Here is a 26,520-nt window from a genome sequence, read left to right as displayed (position 1 = left end):
TGTATATTTTTATTACAAATAGTGCAGCCAGATCAGCCCAGTAGAAACGTTATTCTTTTTGATATCACATCTGCAGCGTAGTTACTCCTTCCACCACTCCTTTTCAACCAACATCAAATGGAATGTTTTTTTTTTTTAACCTTTATTTGTAGTACATGCAGTTACAGGTATGGGCCTACAACCATCCCGGCCGGCCGCTAAACAGAACTGGAGTAAAGCCAGCACTATATGTAGTTATAGCAGTTCGAAACCCAGGATAAGAAAAGAACAGTGCATAGCTTGGAATCATACACAACAGCAGAAAATCAGGATTCAAGAGGTTCATTTTTCAAATGAGAAACTAAGGAAAGGTGTCGCACATTCGCACACAGTCCCGCAATAATGTGCAAATCAGGATATCAGCAAATAATAGTGATATGAAGGAATCATCGGGGGGCAAGATATACAAAGCAGGAGAAAGGTAGGCACAGCCCCATCGGGTAGCAAGTCTAACCCCCGCCCCTCAACACCAAACATACCGCAAAGAGCATGAGCGACGACGACACTAAAAAGGAAAGAAAGACTAAAGGGCCATAGAAACAAATATCGATCGAAACACCCATCCCGCAACCCCCACCCTGCACACCCGCAGAAGGCCATGGCCTACCCCCCCAGCAGCGTGCCTGTCGCCCTAATAGAGACCCGAAATATAGAAAGATAGAGGAAGAAAGCGAAGAAAGTAAGCGGAGGAGGGCCCTCATCGTGCCGCCCGGCCCCGCCCTTCACCCCTACACCACGGAAATCCCAGAATAGAAGTAATACTGTATTGGAGAATAACAAACCCAGAGTATAAGCATGATGAAATATCGATCGAACATACCCACTACACCGTCTGCCAATAATATTACCAATAGACCATTAACCACATCATCCCTGACCCTGTCTGGCAGTGGCACCGCCAGAAGTCCTCTCGTTAATTAATTTAGAGCACAATCCTGAGGGTCCAAACAGTATGAGCGGGTCCGGCTGGGGCGCAGCCATGGAAGAGTACAATAATCCAATCCCATCAAAGTATAAACAGCAAAGATCAGACAATATCAACGCCGGTCCCGGGAACCTTCCAAAGCTCACAAACAACAACGCCATCAAGGAGAGAAAAGTCACACAGTCCAGCCACCGCTGCGACACGACCAGGCCAGTCCAAGAGGAAAAACAGCGCTCGACCCCCAGCCGCCAGCTGAACAAGTGTCCCAAGGAGACATCCAGACGAGCAATCGAGTCGGCCCGTACGGGCACGGGAGCCCGGTCCTCAAACGGCCCCCAGTGCCCCCGCGGAGCCGAGACTTCCTCCATGGGCTCAGCAGCAAGTTCACCGGCAGTCCCTTGGAATCGGGGCGTGGCCGCCAAGGACGGCGAAACAGCAATGGCGTCCATTCTTCCGCCCAAGTCTCGAGCATGGCAAAGCATAGTCTCGTGCAAAACTGTTAAGGCAGCTATCACGTCTCGGGAAGTGAACTCCTTTGTGTGTTGCGGGCATCCCGGCCCCATCCGTACACCGGCCGTCCGACTTGGACTCGGGTCGTAGAGGAGGGCACCAGCCGCCATCTTGATCCAGCCGGCCCCGTCCCTCTTCACCACACTCAGGGACTAGGCCTTACCATGAGGGCGCCACGGGATGCGTCTCCAGGGCAAACAAACTGTGGGGCAGGCTCCAGAAAGAAGAGCCACCAAAAGGCTAAAGTCCCAGCCGGGCCCCGGGAGTCGCCCGCCTATATCGGGGGCAGACCTTGGCTATGCCCGGGCAACAAAGTTTGGGGAGGGGGCAGGAGTCATGCGCCCCCTCCGATCCAGTGCCACCCCACTGCTCCTCAAGGGTCGCCGACAAGCGGACCGAGTCTTCACCGCCAGAAGCGGTCTTTCACGTCAACGGCACCCACCGGCAGGCCCCTTACCGCCATCGACGGCCGTTGATGCTACAGCTGCGGCCGGAGGCCCCGCCGAGTCAACGCCCCGGTCTCGTCACCGCGTAGGCCGCGGAGCAGACGGGGAGAGTTCTCAGTATCCGCTGCACACCGGAGCTCCGGGAACAAACGGTAGGTGCTCGTTTTCCTTCTCCTATCAGATTATGCCTTCGCGGCTCAGGATAGACGTCAGGATAGATGTGTAGGGCGAAAGGGCTCGTGGAGCCGAGCGACTATGCGGCCATTTCGAATGCCTGCTTGGCTCCTCATCAAATGGAATGTTGAAAGGCCGAGCCACCAACAGCAATATCGCATTTCTCATCCAGTGGCAGGGAGAGAGAGAGAGAGTATGCTGCTCACTAAAGTTATACAAAGTATGTCTCTTCAAAAGCTACTCTGGTTTCCAGGTTGACAGAAACACCCCCTAGTGGCGAGAATGAAAAGGGTGCCCATGAATTGCTCGCTTTTTGCAGGTGCCCATTCACCATTCGTGAGAACCAGAAAGCTGAGGCCCTTCCCATAAGTAAGTGAGCTTGGGGTATCCTAAGTAACAATAATGTGGATAACTCTGGAGATTAATGTACTTGCTAGAAAGATCTGTGTACATTCTAATCAAAGGTTCAACTTACCATAAAATTGCTCAGAGAATCAATGTGTCTGCTGGAAAGCTCGGCACGCAACATGTAAATCACAGATTAGGTTTTTTATGTAGATCGCTTAGTTGATTACTGCATTTGTTGTATAGAGCCTTGAGTTACCTGCAGGACAGAAGTTAAGATCCTTGTCATATAGCTTAGTGAGTTATGACCCTGCAGCAAGGACCTGCCTGCGAACAAGAAGGCATATATTTAGAACATTGCTGTTTTTTCCCACAATCTTTTCTGATTTTGAGGTTGCGAAAAGAAAGGCTACTTTGGGTAGTAATAAGCACTTATTAGTGAGTGCCATATATATAGTTATTAGTGAGATAACTAATGGACAGATACATCCGACATTCTAACAATGCATGCAAATTTCGTTCATACAACCGTGGCAAGGTCAAAAAGCTAAACCCGCCCCTTGTCCCACCTTAGCACCGCCCTCATGCCCGCCCTAAACTCCTCCCACTGCTCCTTTTGCTGAGGACCTGCACTTATGTTTTTCCATTTAAAGCACTGACTTGCATGAGATCCGTTAAACGTGTTGCACAAGTGAGGTTTCGACAATATCTAAGTGCTGCACATATTTATTTTCACCCCTTACATAGCTCAAGATGACTGGGAAAATCAAATAGGAACAGTCTTGATAGCACAATCTGGAGGGTCCAATTAGGCCGCTCTGAATTCGATCTGAGGTATGTGTTCCCAAAATAGTACCTGTGTCTCTCCACTCCTCCACTTTTCCTTCGCCTTTTGTATAAGATTTTTTTTTATTGCACGATTTGTGGTTTATTTGTTTGAAAGTAGACAGCTGCATATTCTAATTAGAGATATTGGGCGATTTTAGTGTTAATCCACGGGTTAATACTCTTCGGTTTAGGGTTTTCCACGTTTGTGTAACAATGGCAGCAGCAGTGGTACTAGATATCCCTGACATAAATCATGTAGAAAATACTGACCCTGTTGAATCCTTTCTATAACATAGGAAGCAGGTGACCGTATTCATTGTGGAATTCGATTTTTTGGGTCTACAGAATTAACGTACAGAAACCATGCATGGATTTAAGAGTATTTGATTGACAAATCTTTGTTAGGAATTGAGGACAAATACACAATTGCTTTGAGGGTAAGTAAATGAAACTGGTTAACCCGTATGGTAACACTATTGAAGTGCTATGCTATGCTATGAGTTTTGTAAAGCGCACAGCTGCCCCGGCTAAGGGGCGTTCCAGTGCTTGCAAATGCAGCTGTTGACGAGGTAACTGAGAGAGAGAACAATGGCCTATAAGCTTGGAAAGAGATGGGTTTAAATGGCTTTACGGAAGGCAGTGTGATTGTTGATGCTTCTGATATAGACAGGAAGAGAATTCCAATGTTTCGCTGCAAGGACACGGAAAGTGCGGCCTCCCGCTTGCACTTTACTCACCCAGGGGACAACAACAAGATGCTGGCCCATGGATTTTTTAAATTTACGGGTGGGTATGTAGAGTGAGAGAAGATTCAGCAAAATATCCGGGAATGAAGATACAGGATTTTATGAGCGATGCAGAGAGACTTAAACTCAATGCATTTCGCCACAGGCAGCCAATGTAATCTGCAGATGGCGTTAGTTGTGGGACAGGCTCTAGGTAGGCCAAGTAGAGTCCTGGCGGCCACATTTTGTGCCCTTTGCAAACAGAGGATCTCAACTTTATTAGCTCCTAAATAAAGTAAACTGGTGGAGTCCAACCTCGATAGAACGGTGGCCTGGATAATAACCTGACTGACTGTGGGGTCAAAGAAGCCTACCAGTGCAGGTTTCCGACACCGGTACCAGCTACGATTTTGGTGTGGACCTGAAAGCTAAGGGCCAAGTCATCCCATACTCCCAGGTTTTTGACCGCCTGCTTAGGGGCGGGCGAACAGTCGAGAGTCGTAGGCTACCAAAGCTCGATCCACAGCTCAGTGTCTCCCCACCAGCAAGACCTCAGATTTGCTCGCGTTTAACTGGAGACAGTTGGCAGTCATCCAATCTGCTATGGCTGTTAAATCACTCCTAAACTTAAGCGCGTGCTGCGTGGAGTGGTCAGATAGTGCCACCACAAGCTGGGTATCATCAGCATAGGATACCACAGTTAGTCTTCTGCTCCTGGCTAGTGCGGCTAATGGTTGGACATATAGGTTGAAGTGTTGGGCTCAGAGCAGAGCCCTGTAGAACCCCTTGTTTGATAGCGTATGCCTGAGAGCTGAAAGGAGGGGCAGACACTTGAAAAGTTCTTTCAGATAAAAAAGAGGCAAACCAGCCTAGGGCTGGGCCCTCAATACCAGCCTCTTCCAAACGCTGCAACAGAATATGGTGGGATACAGTGTTAAACTTAGCGCTTAGATCTAATAATATCAGAGCTGATGTATGCCCGGCATCTAATGCCTCCCTCAGATGTTCGGTTACAGCTAGGAGGGCAGTCTCCGTACTATGGCCAGGGCGAAACCCATTCTGAGAAGGGGCAAGCAGGTTGTTATTTTCTATGAATCTTGTAAGAATGGAATTGATATAGGACTCTACGATCTTGAATACCCACCACAGGAGAGAGATAGGGCGAAAGCTCTCAGATTTTGATACATCCAGAGTAGGTTTCTTTATTAGAGGACCATCATGGCTCGTTTTCAGGCCCTGGGGACTACTGCCGTAGACCCGGACATATTGATCAGTTTACAAAAAGGCGAGCGAAGCAGAGGCACTTATTTAAGGAATTGCTCTGGTTTAAGAGGGTCTGCAGGAGAGTCTGATTTAACTCTCTTGCAGATCTTATGCATCACCTTTTGAGAGATTGATGGGAAGACAGAAACTGGAGGTAGCATGAGCCAATCTACAGGGCCTGCAATGGTCTTGGTATGGGAGAAGGTCCTGATGATGTTCTCAACCTTCTTAATGAAGAAGGAGGCAAGATCTTCACATTGCGGTTGGAGAAGAGAGTGGAAGCTTTGGGTTGTCCTGCAGATTTGAGATCTTTAAGTATCGTAAATATGTATTTAGCAGGATTGCTGCTATTTCTGATCTCGTCGGCAAAGTACGCTGCCCTTTCCCTCTGGATGGCACTGTGGTAGTTTTTAATGGCTGCCTGATAATGCCCCTTCAGAACTGGGTCATAGTCTCGTCTCCACGCCCGGTCCAACCTTTTGCAGGCTTTACGAACAGTGGCCTGATTGCTATTATACCATGGGCTGGATTGGCTATCATGGCTCTGTGACCACTTGACAAGGATAAGAGTGTCAAGGGAATGCAGAATCCAATCAAATAAGGCTTTTCCGGCTGCATCAGGGTCATCCAGCATGCTAGGTGTACTTCTGAGGAGGAGGGCATGAAACTGTTCAATGTCGAGTTTATGCCAGGGGCGTTTAATGACCGAATTCTGGGCCACCCTCTGAAGGGGTTTTGCTCCCAACAGTGTCATGGGTACCAGATAGTGATCAGACCAACTCATAGCGATAGGCGGGTTTACGGTAAGGGTGGATAGTTTGGAAAAAACAGGGTCTGGCAGGTGTCCAGCAGAATGGGTGCAGCCTAGGACATGTTTTGTCAGCTGGAGGGGGGCAAGATCTGCTCAAAAATGGTCTATTTCACAATCATGTTTGTTATCCATGTGCAGGTTCAGGTCACCAATAATACTTAAGTTGTCCGATCTAATAGCCAATATGCCTGCTGCATCAATCAGTGCATCTCTGAACTCTTTGGAGGGGCCTGGCGGGTGGTAGACTAGGAACCCAGACATTGTAAAGATGGCATTTAAGGCAATCTTAAAAAGTGTACACTCAAAGCCCGCTGGGGTCTCCTTAATAAGAGTGCAGGTGTAACTGAATTTGAAGATAATAGCTATGCCACCACCTCTAGTCCCTCTGTTAAGAGTTGCAATGTTAAACCCCTGAGGCACAGCCATGCCAGGCTTGGCCTCCGTGTTGGCCGTGAGCCGTGTCTCTGTGAGGTAGAGGATGTCTGGTGACTTATCTTGCAGCAGATAAGTCACTCATTAGTTTAAAATGCCGCTCTTTAGTTGAGTGCACGTCCGCTAAGTGCTTAACTAAAGAGCGGCATTTTAAACTAATGAGTTTGACAGTGTACGTAGAGGGAGGTAGAGGAGATGCGACAACCCATGAGTAAAATCCACACCTTCTGCAGCAGAAAGGGCCCTCAGGCAGGACCCACTGGATGTTCGCATAGACTGACCCTCTTGCTGATAGAAAATAGGTTGCCCCAGGAGTAGACACGTTTGTTGCTGGCCGAAACGGCAGCATGTCTGGCGTCCCCCAGGCGTGGACAGGCGCAGATGGGCGTGCCTTAGGCGCGCCGTCGGTGCACCCGCTACGCACGTTCGCTGTGTGTCCGCTGACACCACGGTTTAAATGGAGAGAGCAGCAAGACTAGACCGCCCCCTCAGACACCCAGAAGTGTGGACCTGGTAGGGAGTGGCCAAAAAAATTATTGAAACGCCCTCCACGCAAACGGCACTCAGCCGCGGTGGAATAGGGCACAGTGCAGACTGTAGGTGAGATAAAGTAAGATTAAGGAGGCTAAAAATTATGCAAAGAATGATAAGCCCACACACATCTAAAAAAAAAAAGCCATGTTTGTCAAAGTGGCAGCAGCCTCACCGAAGTCGGGGTCTGGGACACTCAGTCAAGTGTTATTACACAATACCACTTACTCTCGAATATCTCTAATTTCCCCCGATTTTGGCACGTCTCTTAAGTGGGTCGGTTTTTACTATCTTGAAATATCAAGAGATAAGGATATTACTGAATTACAAAATGTGCACACCCCTTCTCAGAATTATCTGAACCCTCCTAAATGAGGGGTTGATGGGTAAGGGTGTTGTTTTTTTGTTTGTTTCTGAACGTTTGAATGATATGGCATATTTGTATCTACGTCAAAAAACCAATATGAAGCACTTGTTCAAGCACATTTTTTAATAGTCTATAGCAATAACACAATGTGGAGAGAATCCTTGACACTGATCATTTACTAGTGAGAGTGATTACAAATGCTGTCAGAATCTCCTATGGGGATCCAGCGAGTCCTCAATGGATTCGAGGCATTCTGCGAAGAGCATGGCCTTGAGATTAACACTCTCAGGACCAAATACATGATCTTTAATCCCCCATAAAAAACACGCCCCAACCCGTGTATTGGTGCAAATAGGTTAGAAAGGGTCCGAACATTCGAATACTTAAGGGTCACCCTGAATGAGAACATGTCTTGGGGTCACCATCAAATAAAATCCCAACTTAAACTGGCCCAACTGGCGGGAGGAGTTGTTAGCCTTATAAACAAAAACAAATCCACCGTCAAAGCGATTGGTCCCCCTTTAGAGATATATAGAGTCCAGGCCAGGGGAGTGGTTATGTATGGAAGTGAACTCTGGGGCCACATGTGTAAACGTGAGCTGGTGACAACTGAGAACAAATTCATAAGGCAGCTTCTATCACTTCACCCTAGCACCCCCTTGTTACCGATGAGGCTTGATCTTGGACTGAGGCCACTCGATGGATACCTGGGTGCCAGGCCCCTAATTTTTTGGCGCAGAGTCTGGACCACACCAGAGCTGGTTCATTATAGGACTGAGCTCCAGGAAATTCTCACCTATATGAATGTGGGGAAAATCCCCTGGTTTCAATATATAAAAAATGAGCTTGGGCGTCTGGGACTAGTTACTTTGTGGTCTGATCCCGCGATAGCTTGCCCTACGGTCTCTCGGAAGCAGTTGCTTTCACTGTATCACGAAAGCAAAATTGCGGCACACAAACAGGGCATACAGTCCGGTACCCTGACTGATTCTTTCTTAAAGACCAAGGATACTTATAAGCTGGAGGGAATACTAGATGTTATATTTCCAACCACCACCAGGAAACTGTATCTACAGTGGAGGTACGGAAGTTTACCAATCCGAGCTTGCACTAGTAAATGGACTGAGCCCTCCTTGAGTCATTGCCCTGGGTGTAACTATGAGCAGGAAACAGAGCTGCATATTTTGTTCTTTTGTCAAACCTATGTGCAGGCAAGAAGGCACTGGATCGTACCGGCCTGTAAAAACCGGGGCTTTACCCACTGTTTGCAGGCATACAGGGTTCTCAAAACAGATCTATTTGGTATGATCGTGTTTGCCGTAGGTAAATATTTGTAAACTTTTTGGCAGAAGAGAAGGCGCTTATTACCCAGGGCTGTAGAATAAATGTTTAACTTTAACAAATATTAACATGTAATCAACATTTTAATAATCTTATCGCTTTTATGGACTAACTAAAACTCTGTGTATGATGTCATGTATTAAGGAATCATGTTGTTGTTCTTATGACTTCAGATTAATTGTCCATGAAGTAATCTACTGTTTTATTGTATAAAGTGTGTTTTATCTTTTATGGCAAATGTTGCCGAAATAAAGAATCTTGATGATGATGATGATTACAAATGTCAATATAAATATGCAATAATGTATGACAACTTGAGTCTTTGATTTGGCCTGTAAACAATGGATAAACAATGTTTTTTGTACAATGTGGTCTATTGTTAGGCAGTCAAGAAAAATGTTAAATTTGTTGTACTGTGCAAAAAACTATGGAGAAACCATGTACTCAGCAATTATTGGTGTGTGGCGATTAATATATATTTTTAATAGTTTGGCTTACATTGTACTTATGTGTGTAGGGATGAAATGTAAACGATACTGTTTGAATGAAATAGTAATGTAAGCCATGTTTGTATATGTTTGTAGACTTGAAAAAGCCCATAACCGGGCGAAATGCGTCGGCTGCACAGATTTGTTTTCTTCAGTCAGAAGATCTTGAATAAAGAATTGGAAAAATTAAGAAAATCACCTCCATTTGTCTATTTTTGATTGTATAGCACAATGCTGTAACTCAAATTTTTGTTTGAAGTTCCCTCTCTATTGTGTTTTAAGAAATCCTTAGTATTAATGGCTTAAATTGGTGGCTAGCAATTTGAGGTGGGCAAGAATCAACTTTGTACTCAAAAAAGCATAGCACACATGGTAGTGCGACAAACGGATCCCCTAGCCGCTATTACTTGCTTTGTCGCTAATGCACATTTTGTGTTAAATACACAAATGCATTGGTAGTCAATACCAAAACACAGACAGGGGGATTGAGGTTGTTGAAAACTACTGCCATCAGGACCTGGGCAGCACCCTTTATTAATTCCCTGATGTCACTTGGATTAAACCATTCATTCTAACATAATGGAGAAACAAATGCCTGATATGGAACCTTCCAGTATTGTGCATGTGTGATACTACACTTCTCTCGGTTGTCAATACTTAATTTCGTCAAAAATAAGTGCCAGATCCCAAGGTACTAGATAGGATTTTTATTTATTTAATGCGATTTTATATAGCGCAAACTTTACCCGAAGGTGTCAGAGCGCTTTACATAAGAACCAGTTGTAAAACATAAGGACTTAGGATTACATGTGTTATATAAAAGATACAAACAGAAAAAAATGCAAATGTACAAGATTTAAAGTCACACAAGGAAGAGATACAAAGAGAAAGAAAAATTGCAAATGTACAAATTGTAAAATCACTCAAGGAAGAGATACAAATGATATACTCCAAGAGTCACATAGGAATGGTATAGAGTACAAAGGTCTACTGCATATACTAGTGATTAGAGTTATCTCTATATACATATATATACACATAGTATATTTTCTCTGGTCAAGACCCAGAAAAAAACAGAAGAGCAGAGTTCCATTAAGTGGGGTCGGAGGGGGGACGCAGTCACAGCACCAAGGGAGGGTGGGAGGTATACAAGGGTATGGAGGAAAGGCAAATCAGAAAAGGAAAGAAACATTTGAGGATCGTCAAGGTGGAAATGAGGGTAAAGGACGAGGGAATGGACAAGATGGCGGGTCGGGGTCCAGAGAAAAGGGGCCGAGAACAGCAGCAAAATGGTGGCCAGGACAAAAGAAAAAGTAAAGAAGTCCATGAGAGTCCATGGCAGGACAGGTCGCTCCGATGAAGAGTGTTCTCTGGGGGCCTGGGGTGGGTATGTTCCGGAAGGGGCTGTGGTGTGCCAAGCAATATAGGTCGGGACTGGAGGGTAGGCATGTCCAGGGTTAAATCGCAGGACCGCCATCACTCACTGCAGGCTCCGGTTTCCACAAGCTCCGGTTTCCAGCCATGGATTACACTGGAGCAGTTCCTCGCAGACTACTCGCTGCAATCACCACTTTTCCTGGTCGGAGGGGGGGAGAGCCGCCAGCTCAGTCTCCACAGCAGCGAGGCATCTCTGCCGAATCAGCGGCCATGTTGGTAAAGGCTCTGTGGGCGCTCCATCCAGAAACTCGGAGGGTGCAAGCAGGCCATCCAGATCGTTCCTGGGGTCCGCAATGCGTGGATACAGGGGCGAAATCCTTGAGTAGGGTGGCGGTCGGATGGAGAGAGCCGCAAGTTCAAACTTCACAGCAGTGAGGCATCTCCACCGAGCCAGTGGTCATGATGGTAGAGGCTCCGTGGGCGCTCCCTCGAGAAACTCTGCAGGTGTGTTGCAGGCTACCCGGATAGGTCCATGAGGAAAGGACAGCACCGGAGTGCAGGCACAAGATCCACCGTTGGTTAGGCGGCAGAAGGGGGAGGGAGACCGGGGCAAGTGCCAGAGTCTGTTCCCTTTCGGAGGAGCTCCCGGCTGGAGCTCCTCACCTGGCGGTCATCAGTGCTGCAAAAATGGCACTACTAATGACACTACCAGTGGCCTGGGCACAATGCTATTAATATTTAGTGTATATGGAATTGCTAAACTGATGTGTGCTGCTGAAAATAGGCAGACACCGCCACCATGTGCTTGGAATTACGTGCTGGTGCCAAGCTCCGGAAAATACCGGCACAAATTAAGCACTGTTGGTTGGTAACTGGTCTGTACACGAGGGAAGCTTGCACTCCTGCTGACTATGATAAACCCATTCTGTGAATGCTGGGTTGCTTCCGCTGCTGCTCTCAGTTGTTGCCTGTTCTATGCTCATGAGATTTTCACTCCTGCTAACTACGCTGTGCCTATTTTGTGAGTGCAAGTGACCTGTGCTGATTTTTGCACAAGGTAGGCTTGCACTGTTACTGCTGAGCAGTGCCAGTTCTGTGTGTGACTTGTGCTGCTGCTGTCAGCATACCTAATTTGTGAAGAATGGAGGCTTGCAGTGCCACCGGGCCAGTGTGTGTGGTTTGCACTGCGTCTGTCAGCATGCCTGATTTGTGTGTGAGGGAGGCCTGCACTGCTGATTCTGTGCTGTACTTGTTCAATGTGAGACAAGTTTGCACTGCTCCTGTCTGCCTCTCTTGCCTGTGCAGCTCTTGTTCCGTATGTGATGGTAACTTGCATTGCTGATGTGACTAGTGTATCACCTCATATGTGCACGAGGAAACCGTGTCATGCTGCTGCCAATGTTGTACTTCTGTTGTTTGTTTAACTTGCTTTACTGCAGTTAGTACTGTACCCAACATGTGCCAGGGCATAGCAAGAGAGCAATGTGCCGTTAAGCATAGGAAATAGCCATCATCAGAGGCGCAACTAGAGGCAAATTTCGAGGGGGGGTGGAGGGGTTTGTTGGGTGTAAGAAAATATTTTGAGATGCAGGGGCTCTAAGAAGAGGTGAAAAAACAACAAAGCCTCATCAACAAACAAATGGTCTTATAAAGTCCTATGAACTGGGTGCGGCTGTGTGCGCGCCCTGGAAGCTGTCTGAGCCTGGGCGGAGCGGCCACAAGGGGGCGGGGGCTGAGGCCCTTTGAGCGAGTGTGACTAGAATTACAAAACAGGGAGTAAGAACATACATAAGATGCTATTTTTAAACCCAGTGGCTTGTCTGTGAATTCAATTGCTTTTTTTGGAACAATGGCTAACTATGCCCGCTTTGTACAACATAAAAAACGCCTCCCTCCATTTTTAGTGGACCCTCTCCAAAAAACGGGACATGACCTTAAAACTGTGTTCCAATCGCTGGTTCTCTCCAGACTGGACTACTGCAATTCTCTTCTTACTGGCCTCCCCAAATCCCAACTGCTCCCCCTTAAATCTGTTCTCCATTCAGCAACTCGTTTCATATATGGAGCCAAAAGAAGCGACCACATCACACCCATTTTATCCACCCTCCGTTGGCTTCCCATCGAGGCAAGATCTATCTACAAGACTGCCAGTATCACCCACAAAGCCTTGCACTCCTCCTCTCGCTACCTGGCGAATAAACTGAAACTCTCTGGAAGCTCTAGCCCATCACATAATGCGTAAAATGTATTGCTTGAACCTCCCACTTTCAAGAAGGAAAGATCGATGGCCCAATCCTTTTCAGGCAACGCAGTGAGAATCTGGAACTCACTTCCGGACCACCACCTCAGCTCCAGACCACCACCTCTTCCCCGGCCTTCAAAACTGACCTCAAAGTTCTCCTCCTTCAAAGACACTTCCAAATTTAATGCAGGCCCTCTCAATTATCTAAAGGAAGTCCTTCCATTATAGGCAATCATATTCTCCATGACTATAGAAGTCCCTTCCCAGTGTGTTCTTGTGGTTGAGTGTCTGCCATATATTGCAGTATTATACTTCTACCTGTATTTTGTACTCTTTTGTATCATGCACAAGTCACTTTTCATCTTGTAACATATCGTTTGCTACCTCTTGTATTTTGTTTGCTTTTTATACATGCACAATTGCCACCATTGCCTTATGTTACGTAACCTTTGTTCTTGTGTTTGAGTGTCTGCCATTCATTGCAGTATTATACCTCTACGTGTATTTTGTACACTTTTGTAACATGCACACGTCATGTTTTCCTCTTGCAACATATCGTTTGCTACCTCTTGTATTTTGTTTGCTCTTGATACATGCACAATTATCACTATTGCCTCATGTAACGTATGCTTTTGTAACATGCTCACTTCTAATGTTCTCCTCATGTATCATAACTGTTCATATTGTGAAGCGCTCTGACACCTACGGGTAAAGTCCGCGCTATGTAAAAACGCATAAAATAAATATAAATAAAATAAAAAATAGAGACTGTGTTCTACTTGCAGTAGTCCTACTTGACCGCGTTGTGTGATCTTGCACATATCTAATCATCTCGTACAGAAAAATTCAACAAGCAGGCCTAAATGCCTAAAAATAAACCATCAGAAAGGTAAAACGCCTTTAAAAAATATTGAAACCGAGCTGGGGTATCTGCTTCTCGCCATGTTTCCTCTATATAATCAAGGCAAATGCATAAATGAATGTCGTATGCCGTGGGAATAAACAAATGTAGGAACTGAGCCCGGGCGTCCCATTCAAATAGATCTAGGAAGGTGTGTGCGACCCCACCCCCCTTTTGTAGATCTTGGTTGACGGACAGCTGGTAAAAAAAAAAAAAGGCACCTCCCAGCTCTCTGTTCTCACGTGCACCCTGATCCATTGCGTCGGGCGTCGATTGGATTTCCTGATACATTGGTTGCCCTATTGCCCTGAAAGTCCAGGCTGCTGCTGGGGAACTCGCACCACCGCCAAACTGTCTGTTCTACGTGCAGCCGGGTTCTTAAGGAGGGCCTTGCTCCCTGCTTCCAGAGTCTCCATGGCTCCCGTGAGCATGGGGATCGCCCCCTCCTCCAAGTGCCTGTTTGATGACCCTGTGCGGATCTCAGTGAGTGGCCTCTCGCCGCTGCAGGAGGTCACACTCAGGGCTTCTTTCACTGATGAGACGGGGGTGCCTTTCCGATCCTCCGCCCAGTTTAGGGCGGACAGCAGCGGGGGGCTGGACCTGACTAGCTCCCCAGCCCTGGGGGGCAGTTACACGGGGGTGGAGCCCATGGGGCTGGTGTGGTCGCTGCTTCCAGAGACCCCACACAGGCGCCTGGTGAAGAGAGATGTCCTGACCCCCTTCTTTGTGGACTTTGAAGTGTACGAGGGTCACGACCCCCCTGGTCAGCTCCTTGCTCAGGTCACCAACGAGCGAAGCTTCCTGCGAGTGGGGGTGCAGAGGGTCCCCGTCCGCGAGGGCAAGGTCAGAGCAACCCTCTTTGTGCCCCCTGGTGAGTTTGTGTACTGCAGACATCACTAAACTGCGAGTGGTGACGTGCCTGGTAGTACATCGCACATTAGTTTTCTAGCTCTTTGCATGAGTAACTCAGCCACTGACGGTTGTTTCTTTGCATTCTGGGATTTGTAGTGTTTATCACTGTTTAAAATTAGGACTGCAAGTCCCAGAATGCAATGATATCCCCTGGGTTGCATGAGCTACCAACACATGATCTGGACCTGGAAAACTGGAGCGGCTACTAATATAATTATTAATTGCCACCGCTGAGAGTTGTGTCTGTTCTCCTCATTTTTGCCCAGACCTAATTCTACCTCCTCCCCTGCGGCGTATTTATGGAGTGCACTTTAACACACAAGGACGTCTAAAGGCAGGTTAATGTTTGTGGTATCAACTGGGTAGTACACATTTTATTGAGCTAGAAAGACTTGGTGAACACGCCGGGATTCCACCCTGTGACCGGACACAGAGATTGCGTAATTAATGGATCTTGTTTACAATGATCACCTCTAGGGTGCCAGAGCCTCATCCAGTACCAATGACACAGTGCTACACTCCTGTGGTTTAGTTTAACCGCCTAGTGAATTCTGGGGGTTGTAGTCCTGCTGAACTGGTGGGAAACTACATCAGTGAAGGGCAGTGCAATAAAACTGATTGTTTCAGCAGCTATGGGATTGGGATTCCACTTCCCACCACCACATACCATGGAACACTGTGACCTGTGATGAACACGTAGGGTGCTCAGATAGCTGTGTGAGCTGTCTGGTCTAAGAAATTATTTGTAGGGATATTTGGGCACTGATAAAATTGTTGGGTCTAAACATCATGCCAAGCATTAGCTAGAGATTGACCGATGTGCCTGACCCACTGAAAACGGACCCTCCCCTTCACCCAAAGCCTGTCAATCAAGGCGCTCTGCCAGTAAGCACTACCGACCACTTGATGTCGTCTTTAGAAAGATCATGTGTAGAAACGCAAATTGTCGATTATGTGGATATCACAACTAATCTCTAATCTCTATGCCATGTGATGTGTGTCTGTCCTACAGTCAACGAAGCTAGAAGGACACTTTTAAAAACAAGAAGCGCCTTGAGACCCTACGGGTAAGTAGTGCGCTCTATAAATGTCTTTGATTGATTGATTGAAAGAACTCAACATTCATAGTGGTAGGCAGACTATAACCCGCTGGTGGTCATCAAACATATTCATTTGTCGAGGGGCAAAGTTTTAAACTCTGATTGACTCACTTTTAAGAAAAGCGGATATTGAACCTGCAAATATGGTTGCAAATGAGTTGGAAAATTCTGTACATACCCAGATATAATGATGCACTTTTTTGTGAAACTGTTAACTTGTATTTTAATCATTTTTAGGTCTCGCCTGTCGATGCGCATGCGCATCGAGCAAGCGAGAGTATTGGGACTTATCCACTCTTTCCCCAACTTGCAAGGAATCGTGGCGATTCCTTGCAGTGCCCGTGACTTTTAAGCTCAATGCGCATGCGCATTGAGCTTAAAAGCGCGTGCACGTCCGTCTTGTTTTACCCGCTCCGCCCCCTCCCCTTCCCGCCGTGTCGCATTTCTCCTCCCCCCTCCCCTCTCTTCCGTCCGTCTTGTTTCTTTAATTTAACCCGCTCCGCCCCCTCCCCTTCCCGCCGTGTCGCATTTCTCCTCCCCCCTCCCCTCTCTTCCCTCCGTCTCGTTTGTTTAATTTAACCCGCTCCGCCCCCTCCCCTTCCCGCCGCCTCTCCCTACCCGTCTAAATGTATTAGCTATTTTTTGATATTTCATTGCAGCTAGACTTTTGTTTACTCTACAAACTGCACATTTCCAGTTACCGATGTGTAACGACCTTGGCCCGTATTACATAATGGGTTCACTGTTCCACTTTGCGCCACGGCACACCTTTAATCAGGCACACCAGGAACAAACAGGAACAATGCACCCTATTAGAAGGAATGCGCTGCTTTTGCTCTGCCGGTGTTTGAGCACACGCATTCTGGGATGAATGTATTACATACATGGGGGGCTTATGTGCAAGCCTCTTGCGCCGCCGGTTCGTCACCTTTCCACACATTACAAGAGACCCACCGGCAGCGCAAGGGGCTTCTAAATAAGCCCCATAATACCTTGGCCTCGTGCGCTTGTAAACTCACTTCGCACCATTTAAGCTGCATGGGACGTCCGAGCGTTAGTGGCCTGGGGAGTTTGGTGGCAAACATACATCACCCTCAACCCCTCACCCTCAACCCCTCACTCACCCTCACTCTCACTCACCCTCACTCAGCCTCAACTACTCCCCCTCACCCTCACTCACCCAAAACCCCTCACCCTCACTCACCCTCACCCTCACTCACCCTCAACACCTCACTCACCCTCACTCACCCTCACCCTCACTCACCCTCAACACCTCACCCTCAACCTCACTCACCCTCACTCACCCTCACTCTCACTCACCCTCACTCACCCTCACTCACCCTCACTCTCACTCACCCTCAACCCCTCACCCACCCTCACCCACCCTCACTCACCCTCACTCACCCTCACTCACTCACCCACCCTCACCCTCACTCACCCTCACCCTCACTCACCCTCACCCTCACACAGTGCAATAGTTCTCAGACCATTTCAGTTAGAGCTTTTAGAAATGTTTATGGCTTTTTTTATTTGTAATACTTTAGCATTGGCTACAGGAAACAAAAATGCTAAACATTTACAAGAAAAACCCATAAACAATTCTAAAAGCACTAACTCTAATGGTGCGAGACCTATTGCATTTCCAATGCTTGTTAGTATTATGCTTGTAAAAAAACAAATAAAGAATTGTCGACCAAGTGTAGAAACGGATTGAAGTAGCTCAGGAGAGAAGTGCAATCTTATTATTAAAGAGCAAAGTCTGCACTAGACTGAACTTTGTCACTCGTTATTTGCACACTTGAACCAACTTGATTAAAGCCAGGTAAAAGATTGACAGAAATGAACAAGGTTTGTGTGAAAAGGCTACAAGAAAACAAGTTGACCCCATATCACAGAGCCTGTTCAGCCCCCTGACATCCTATCTCCCTGTAAGCTATGGTGTTCCCACGAGGCTAACTTCTTGCCACCCCCCCCTGCCCCCTCTTAAACATACCCCTGTGAGTCAGTGCACTCACTCCTGAAACCTCAGCCTGGATTTTGGTGGGACTCCAGTTCATTTTGAGTGGTGGATCTGTGGGCTGTTATAGAGTAGAGTATCACCGTTGTGAAAAAGCATTATGGAGGATTCTCAGACAACTGGACTCAAACCCACTGAGTTGCCCAGTCGTGCACACAAGAAGGTTGATAATCTAGAACAGAAGCAGACAAAGCTTGATAACAAATGACTAACCATTGTAAACGGCAACAAAGATTTGTTTATTTAAATATTTGTTTATTTAGGTGTTTTTATTAGACTGTGTGTATCACCTTGCTATAATTAATATACTGAGATATACAAAATGTACAGTAAAAAGAAGACCTGAAACATACCAAGCATTGGCAAAGCCAATATGTCTTGTCTTTTGGCTTTGCTAGCGCAGAACTCTCAGCTTTGCTTATGGCGTTTAGCTTCAGAAAAAGTTTAAAAAATGGATGTTGACAGTGTTGAAAAGCATCAGTAAAACAGTGAGACAATGCAAGCGAACCCAAGCGTTATTATAGATAATAGCAGCGCTCTACAAATGCAGTTCCAATGCAACTTGATTTACGCATATATGCAGGTCATCATCACTTATGCTTACACCTATGTCTTGATGCCCCAGTCCTTTTGTTCTTAGTTAATGCCCTTGCTGACTGTTCCACTGGAACAAACTGCCCTCGAACGATGTGGCCCACTGAGGACAAAACTGGTCTTATGTTGTTTGTGTTCCAGTTCAGAGACAACCCTGGCAATTTGGTCTGGACTGCTTCAATTGGAGCAGGAGCAATACTGATAAGAACATTGGAATGTTGAGCACTCCATTAAAATTAATGAAGTGCTCTGGGCTTCTAATGGCTGATAGAAGCCTCGAGCATCAACATTCCAATATTTAACAAACAAAGGCTTTACGGAGCCCAAGGAGTTTTCAATTTCCTTGGGCTCCGCGAGGCCTTTTTGTTTTTACACAAATTAGAACATTCGTCCCTATAGAGGCGGAATGTTCTAATAGCCTTAGAGCGCTCCGTGGGCTCTATTGGCCATTAAAGGCCTGTTCCCTTGTTAAAGGCCCGAGCTGAACGCTGGAGTGGGCCTTTAATGGCCGGTAGAGCCCTAAGGCTATATTATAATACTACTAGATCTAATATGAGTTGGCACAGTGGGCAAAAATAATGATGTGTTTGGATGTTGCCCTGAGGGATTGCCAGTGGTTAGACCAATTGAAAGCATTCTTCCAATTACTTTTTGTGTGTTTGTGTTCATGTACCATTTCACGACAGCAGAGGTCTGTCTTGAAATTGGAAGGAAAAAAATGAATTTCTTCTAGTTCGGGCTGGACTGTTCCCATTGGAGCAGGGTCAAGACTGATTTGCATAGAACTGGGTCCAAACTGATGTGGTATGGTGTGCAAAATAAGATGTGTTGGGATGCTACAGAGTAATTACCAATGTCTGAGATTAATTAAAAAATTCCATCCATCAATTTTAGTATACTTTAGTATGTTGTCAGAAGTAAGGGTGCTGCAGCACTGTTCACAATAACCATGCTGGAGTTTAGAAAATGAATGGGCAATAAATATGCCGTTATTTTTTTTCTGTTCATATTTGCTGGGCTTCAATACAGAGGTCAAATGTCAGGCAATTCCTTTTGGCAAATTACTCTATTCTTTTAACAAGGATATTGGTGTATATTTTCCCTAATATGTAAACCGAGGATTTTGTGAAGTGAACTATGTTGCAATCTTGCAAATTTAGAAAAGTTTTCATTTTTTTTCTAAAACATAATAACGTTTAAAAACCTGTAAATCAACTGTACAGATGTTTCTGGCTATATCAGCAGTTCGGAAAGCACAAAGGAAGCACATCTTTTTGTCTTTCTAAAGTGTGACGGAAACAAAGATTTTAATAGGATCAAAATAATTCAAGACATACCTATTACCTGAAACACAATTTCCTCACTTCGTTTGTGTTTTTGATCAGTAAGAAACTGGATGTCTGAGGACATTTGCTATTTCAGTGGAAAATATGTGGTTTGTAAATGTTATGGTATTTAAATTTATATCTAGGCGCAACAGCTACCCAAACGGGTTTTCCGGCGCCCTGCGGAAACAACAGAGAAGAAAGAAACTACTGATTAAAAAGCCAGGTTTTAAGAGACTTACGAAACAGTGTAACATTCATCTGTGTGCGAAGAGACAACGGAAGAGCGTTTCACAGAACAGGGCCCAAATAGGAAAAAGAACGGCCACCCATACAGGATAGTCTGATCTTAGGTGCCTGAAATTTGGCCTGAGTAGTAGATCTTAGAGTGCGTGAAGGCAGATACGGGTGGACTAGATTTTGCACGCACATGGGTGCCATGCCGTGCTTGATTCTGAACATATAGTTCAGCGCTTTAAACTTAATTCGATTTTCAACTCTTAACCAATGTAGGTCCGTCAAGGAAGCGGAAATAGAAGCTGTTCTCGGAGTTCAACATAGCAGTCTGGCCGCGTAGTTATGAACTCTCTGTAGCTTTTGTGTCACATCTTTAGTAGCTCCAAGATCGAGGATTTACCGTAGTCCAGTCCGACAAGTAACAAGAGCCTGGACTACGGTTCTCTGGGTAGGGCTAGGGAGCATCCACACAATTTTTCCACACAATGATACTGCACTGCCATTTATTAGTGATATGTTTGCACCACCAGCTACATACTACACCATTACATTTTGTACACTTGTTGTTTGTGTGACATTTGGAATTTAAACAATCCCTCTGACTTCAGTGATGTAACATTGAAGGCCGCAGCCCCAGTTCTGAAAAGTGGTCCAGCATCACTGACCACATTTTATTACTGAAAGTAAAAAAAAATGTTGAAGCTGAATTCTTAAAAAAATTATATATTCAGCACTAGAAACGATGAATAGAAAAAACAGCCTTCCTTCTGACCCTACACTATGTGCCCCTGTCCAAGGCGCTTTAAGGTAGTACATATTCAGAGCTTGTATCTTGAAGCCAATCTCACTTTAGGGCATCATGTCTCCAGGGAATCCAGCTTATTTTTGCTAATTATAGTGATAACAAAGATCTTGCCTTACCTTGATAACAACTACCATCTTCCTGCTATTCAAGTATTGGGTCAGTCCTGTGTAGATTATGTAAATGCCTTCTGCCTGGGACTTTCAGACACCCTCAATCAATTCAGCACGTCAGATCAGTTCTTATTCATTTGCACTGGTTGCCGATCAAGAACAAGCATTGGTAATTAATAAATAGCTGTTTTGATCAATCATCGTCTGGTAGAAGGAAAAATTTCCCTGAAAGATAACACAGGAGTGGAGAGGATGTGACAAGAGTGGAGAGGATGTGGCACAGCGGCCTCGAGCTGCTGACTCAAGAGCTGGGGATCCCGGTTCGAATCTTGGCAGCACCGCACAACAATTGTTATATGAAAATGCTGAAATAGTAAAAGGCAAAACTTTATTAAAATATAGTTCCACCTAAGTGGATGTTAACAGTATTTAGGCAGCGAGAAACTGATGAGAAAAGCAGAAGACAAGCATGGGTAAATGCAGAAAAATATACTGCAGCCAATAGAAATGGAGGAAAGGTAAAGTGTCACGCACAGGAACCAATGAGAAGTCGGGAAAGTGAGGCGGCTGGATGGAAGGCCCTTTTAAGTTTTTATTAAAAACAGTAGATTTCTCAAGCACATCCAAGCGCTGCGCAGGCGAAACATAAAAATGATTCTCTTTCCGGTTATGATAAACAAGGTCCCCCAGCTTCTCTCCTCTAAATTCACAATGTACCAGCTGGCCAGATCCCTGTGATACTAAAACACTAGGCACAAGTCTTTGGAGACAGAGCGTTCTCAGTGGCCGTGGCCAGGTAATGGACAGGGTTCCCAGCAACCTCAGGTCCTCCTCACTTTTGCTCTCTTTCTGCAAGATTTTAAAACCCCGCTTTTTTAGGGTGGACCAGCCTGTTTCCTTAGAACTTTTTCATGTAGTATTTTCTCTCAGTTCCATAAAGCTTTGGTGTATATGCGCTTCATAAATAACAAAAAACAATTTTTATTTTTTATTTTTTAAGTAGCTGGAAACGAATTCCTTACATATGAGTAACCATTGCAGAAGTAAATGTGGGCCCACATAAACCTACAAATACAATGAAATCCATATCTGGGTATGCAACATAGACCTGTATTATGAGGGGCACTGCTACCCCATCATCGTCACCTTGCGTACATTCCTCTTTGTCATCTCTGTGTCCTGTTCAGCCTTCCCCAGCCTGCTTTCCATCTATCTTGATTTCCCCATCTAACCTGGTCTCATTCCCCCCCCCTCCCCATTACAGACTTCTGCCCACTCCTCATGTCTCTATACCCTCCTTCCTCTCACTCAGTCTCTGTCCTCAACACCCCTAAATACACTGCTGGGTTGTGCCTGTTTCTTTCCACTTTCTGACTGTCTTTTTTTTTTGTTGCAACTCTTCAGCTAGAATCTTGTCCCTTAATTTCTGCTGAGGTATCTCTATGACCTAAGGGTTACAGGCTGACTTACCAGTCTGTTGCAAGGGTTCATGCAATCAATGCATGGTCCCTGCATTTCCCTGATGGAAGCCCTGTGCCATGCCTTATGGCGTTGCTAATGTGGCTTTGCAGTTCCTTACTGCACACACAGCCCGATTAGAACTTTCAGTAGCGTTCCTGGTATTGGCTTTGCACCAGAGAGTTGCCACCTCTCAAAGTGCACTCGCCTAGCCCCTGCCAGCTGTAGGTTTCTCTTCCGGGGTAACGCTCTTCAGACAGTGCAAACGAGAGCAATCGGATATATATTGTTTATGTACTCATTTAAAAAAAATTCAATGACCATGCCTATCTCTTCCTATACCATAGGGCCTGGTCCATTCCCTGCTGTCGTTGACTTGTATGGCACTGCCGGAGGTCTCCCAGAGTACAGAGCGAGTCTGCTGGCTAACCGAGGGTTTGTGACCTTGGCGCTGGCCTATTTTGGTTTTGAGGATCTTCCAAAAGGCGTGGACGAGTTCCACCTGGATTATTTTGGTTCAGCTGTGGAATTTCTGAAGAAGCAACAGCAGGTTTGATTGTTATTTGTCTATAAAATTGGGTTTGCCTTGTCCCTTCATAGGCTTGGGTTTCCTTCCCTGCTGAACTTAAACCTTAAACGTATACGCCCCAAGCCTGTCCTAAACCATTGAGACATTTTGCATCTACTGGCAGTCTTAGGAGGAGACCATCTCCCTCAAGTATGAGGGCTGGAGAACTCTTAGTATTATTCCAGGAAGGCTGGATGCAGTCCAGATTTCAAAGATAACCAGGGACTCTGTATGTCTTTCATGTAGATTCAGCATATGTACATTATGGGAATATCTTGAAACTCTTACATGGATCCTTCACTCCTGGAGCCATGTTGGGCACCCCTGACTTGGACTGTAAGTGTTGTGCTTGGTGTTAATATCTCAGTTAGCTCGGCGATCAATGTGAACTCTCTTGTTGCTTTACGTTTGAGTACGCAAAGATCACCTTCACAGTTAGCTACCAAGTTGTTTTTTTCCGGTGGTTCGATTGAGTTAGTGATCTGCATGCAAAAGCTCTCTCAGTTGTCACAATTTGCCTTGGTATTTCATGCTACGTATTTGTTGTGTACAAAAATGCATGTTCCTCCTTGAGGGTTGGCCACTTACTCTTGACCATATCTCTTAATGGAGAACACCTGAACTTCCATTCTTCCTTCATAAGAGCAGTTTCCATCCTTTGGTTTACACCATCCATGGTCTGAGCTCAATTGGTAGATGCACCAGCCATTGTTCTCCTTGAAGTTGCCTACATACAGTTACACTGCCAAGTTAACTTTCACATATTATATTATCACTATATATATATATATATATATCTTTTAAAACATGAAAGATCTTTAAAATGTTAAATCACTTTGTCCCACCTGCAGTAAATGCAGATATCTCTGTACAGTTAGCAACTGAGGACAAGTTCTGAGATTTTACAGGCAACATCCTTGGGCCTTTAGTTCAGCCTTAGACCCAGTGCAGAAATATTCAAAACGCAAAGTAATGTACTTTAGTTTCTACTTTTTACTTTGCTTTCGAATATGCTAAAAAGAAAAGGTAACCTGATCTCAGTAACTGATTTCAGTGTTATAACGTGTTAGCCATGTGCCTGTGAATTAATTTTGGCTTTGTAAAAGCCGAGCACGTGTTTGGCATTCCCATCCCTCTTTTTTCATTGTAAACCATGAATGTTCAGTTGGTTGTATTTTAATTTTGACCTCTTATACCTTTTTTCTTTAGGTAAAGCTTTCTGGGATTGGTGTTCTGGGTATCTCCAAAGGTGCTGATCTGGCTCTCTCTATGGCCACGTTTCTGCCGGGGATCAAGGCGGCGGTCAGTATCTCTGGATGTGGTGTGAACACCCTTACTCCTTTGCATGGTGATGGGTTCACCCTAGCGGGTCTTCCTTTCAGCCCGGACAGGATACAGTTTACTGAAGACAATGTGATGAATTTATTGGAAGCTTCCGAAGACCCATCGGACCCCGCACACAAGGACTGCCACATCCCCGTAGAGAAATCCTCTGCTGCTTTCCTCTTCCTGTCTGGTGTGGACGACCAAAACTCAAAGAGCGTCTTGTTCTGCCGGGATCCCATTGAGCGTCTTCAGAGACATGGGAAGCAGGTGGAGGTCCACAATTATGACGGGGCAGGACACCTCCTGGAGCCTCCCTACTTGCCCGTGTGCCATGCATCGTTTCACAAGCTCATGGGGATGCCTGTGTTGTGGGGAGGGCAGCCAGAAAAACACGCCCGGGCTCAGGAGGATGCTTGGCATAGGATCCAAACATTCCTCTTCCGTCATTTGCTGGACTCCAAGGATCACACTCTCACACGCCAACATTTACCATCATCTCTTTGAAGAAAAGGGATATTCTTGGAGACACCCTTAGGGTATTTTAGCAAACTGAGCAGTGTGAAGGAAGACTAAAAGCTTAATGAAACTGAATAGAAAAAATCTCTGTTTCCAATAAAACTGCATCAACCTTTAAAAGTCAGTAGTCTGTGCCGCTTTTTCTCAGATCACCATGCTTGAAGTGCTAATCTTACAAAGACATTCCCATCAAAAATAATCTTGGCTCAACCAAAGAGTAAAGCTGGTGCCTCTCATGTAACATGTATATCATAACTACAGCAGTAGAAAAATGTGGAGATTCCAAGGTCAAACTAGCTTCTGCCTTGTCAATGAGACTGAACCAATCCTGCTCTAGGCTAGGATGATGATCCGTGCTTCAGAAATCACATCTACTTGATTGAAAGGAAATTCTTTGGTGGCCCTTGTAATGGTTGACCATCTCTTTTTCATAGGACCCGTACCCTCCAGATATGCCCCCGCCGCCCAACTACTCTAGACATGCAAAATCCCCACATTTGAAATCACCAGAGATTCAGGTGGGGTTAAAAAGGCCATGTTTATTCACCACATTGTATAAACATGACAAGCAATAACATGCATATCTAAAATCACAAGTTATAACATAACTACATTTATGAGCATATCAGCTCCATCACCTTCCCAACCCTAAGGGAGGAACACCATCTGGTTCGCATCTCGCAACTGGGTATCCTACGCCAAGTGCCGTGCACCTGCCCCTTAGAGGGGTGGGTCCCGCCCTTCTATCCATGTCCGCCATTACCGGGGCCCACCTCTCGACCACCAGGCTGCCCCGGGTCGCCCGGGAGGCTCGAAATCTGTCGCCCTAGCCTCCCCAGCCGGTGGTCACTTCCTCCCAGTGGAGAGCTTGCCATATCCCCCCTCAGAGCTGGCCTATGGAGCCCGGCAAGCGGGCTCCCATCCATCTTATCTGAAAGAGACACGTTAGTGATAGATTCCTTACCTTAGAATATCCCCAGGCGTCAGACTGGATCCGGAAACTTTTGCGTAGCAATACCCCTGCGCGCAGGTAGGCGTCGTCTGCGGCTCCGCGTCCGTCGTCGGCGTCGTGAGCGCCGGGATGACGTCGTCGGAGTACTTAGACGGCGCCCATGCGCGCTGACGTCAGTTCTTCTTTTTTCCGCGCCAGCTAGCGCAGATCCGGAAGAAGCTCTACCCCCAGTCACTTTTTGACTGAAAACTTTTGATCCTTTTTGATCTCTCTTAGTCGACTGTCTCGACTATCGGTGCCAGGGATGCCCGGGTTCAAGCCTTGTTCGAAGTGCGGCCGACTCATGTCGGTCACGGACCCCCATCGCCGGTGCCTGAAGTGCTTAGGCCTCGACCACGACGATCGGACCTGCGCCGACTGCCGGGCCCTGACGTCGAAGGCTAGGCGGGAGCGGTCCCGCAAGCGTCTCGAGCTGAGGCACTCGGCCCCGCGCCGCTCCAGGTCCCGGTCCCGGTCCCACGGGAGGTCGAGGGACAGATCGCGTGGTCGGAGTCATCGACGCTCCGGAAGTGGACACCGATCGTCTGGTTCCAAGTCCTCAGGTAAGAGGCATGAGAGGTCGGAGCGACACCATCGGTCCTCCGACCCGCCCCGACGCTCGCTCGATGCGGCCGGGGACTCGGGCGACACCGCCCACGCGGCTCCGCGGGAGTCGCAAGCGTCGCCGCCTGCCCCACACCTTCGGGTCCCTGGGCACGGCGCGTCGCATGAGGAGGTCGAGAGGTACCTCATGGCCATGAGGGCCCTCCCTCCTCAGTCGGTTCCCGTGGCGCCTTCGGGCCGATCGGCTCCGTC

The 26,520-nt window shown here is 46.4% G+C and overlaps 1 protein-coding gene across 1 annotated transcript; it reads left to right on the top strand.

The window, feature by feature from the left end:
* Positions 1–14,046: 14,046 nt before the first annotated feature.
* LOC147689748 (acyl-coenzyme A thioesterase 1-like) lies at positions 14,047–24,833 on the top strand. Its single transcript, XM_086937225.1, has 3 exons — positions 14,047–14,616; positions 22,651–22,853; positions 24,081–24,833. The coding sequence occupies exons 1-3, from the start codon at positions 14,160–14,162 to the stop codon at positions 24,699–24,701; spliced, it is 1,281 nt and encodes a 426-aa protein (XP_086793351.1). The 5' UTR covers positions 14,047–14,159; the 3' UTR covers positions 24,702–24,833.
* Positions 24,834–26,520: the final 1,687 nt, after the last annotated feature.

Source organism: Lissotriton vulgaris, chromosome 9 (assembly GCF_964263255.1).
Source record: "Lissotriton vulgaris chromosome 9, aLisVul1.2, whole genome shotgun sequence".
NCBI lineage: Eukaryota > Metazoa > Chordata > Amphibia > Caudata > Salamandridae > Lissotriton > Lissotriton vulgaris.
Note: the sequence above shows the minus strand (reverse complement) of the source record. Positions and strands in the feature narration are given on the sequence as shown.

Bases quoted from the DNA above. Each gene is read 5' to 3' on its own strand.
- LOC147689748 (XM_086937225.1), top strand. From the start codon at position 14,160: ATGGCTCCCGTGAGCATGGGGATCGCCCCCTCCTCCAAGTGCCTGTTT. The intron at 14,617-22,650 runs GTGAGTTTGTGT...CCTATACCATAG, and splicing joins AACCCTCTTTGTGCCCCCTG to GGCCTGGTCCATTCCCTGCT. The intron at 22,854-24,080 runs GTTTGATTGTTA...TTTTTTCTTTAG, and splicing joins TTCTGAAGAAGCAACAGCAG to GTAAAGCTTTCTGGGATTGG.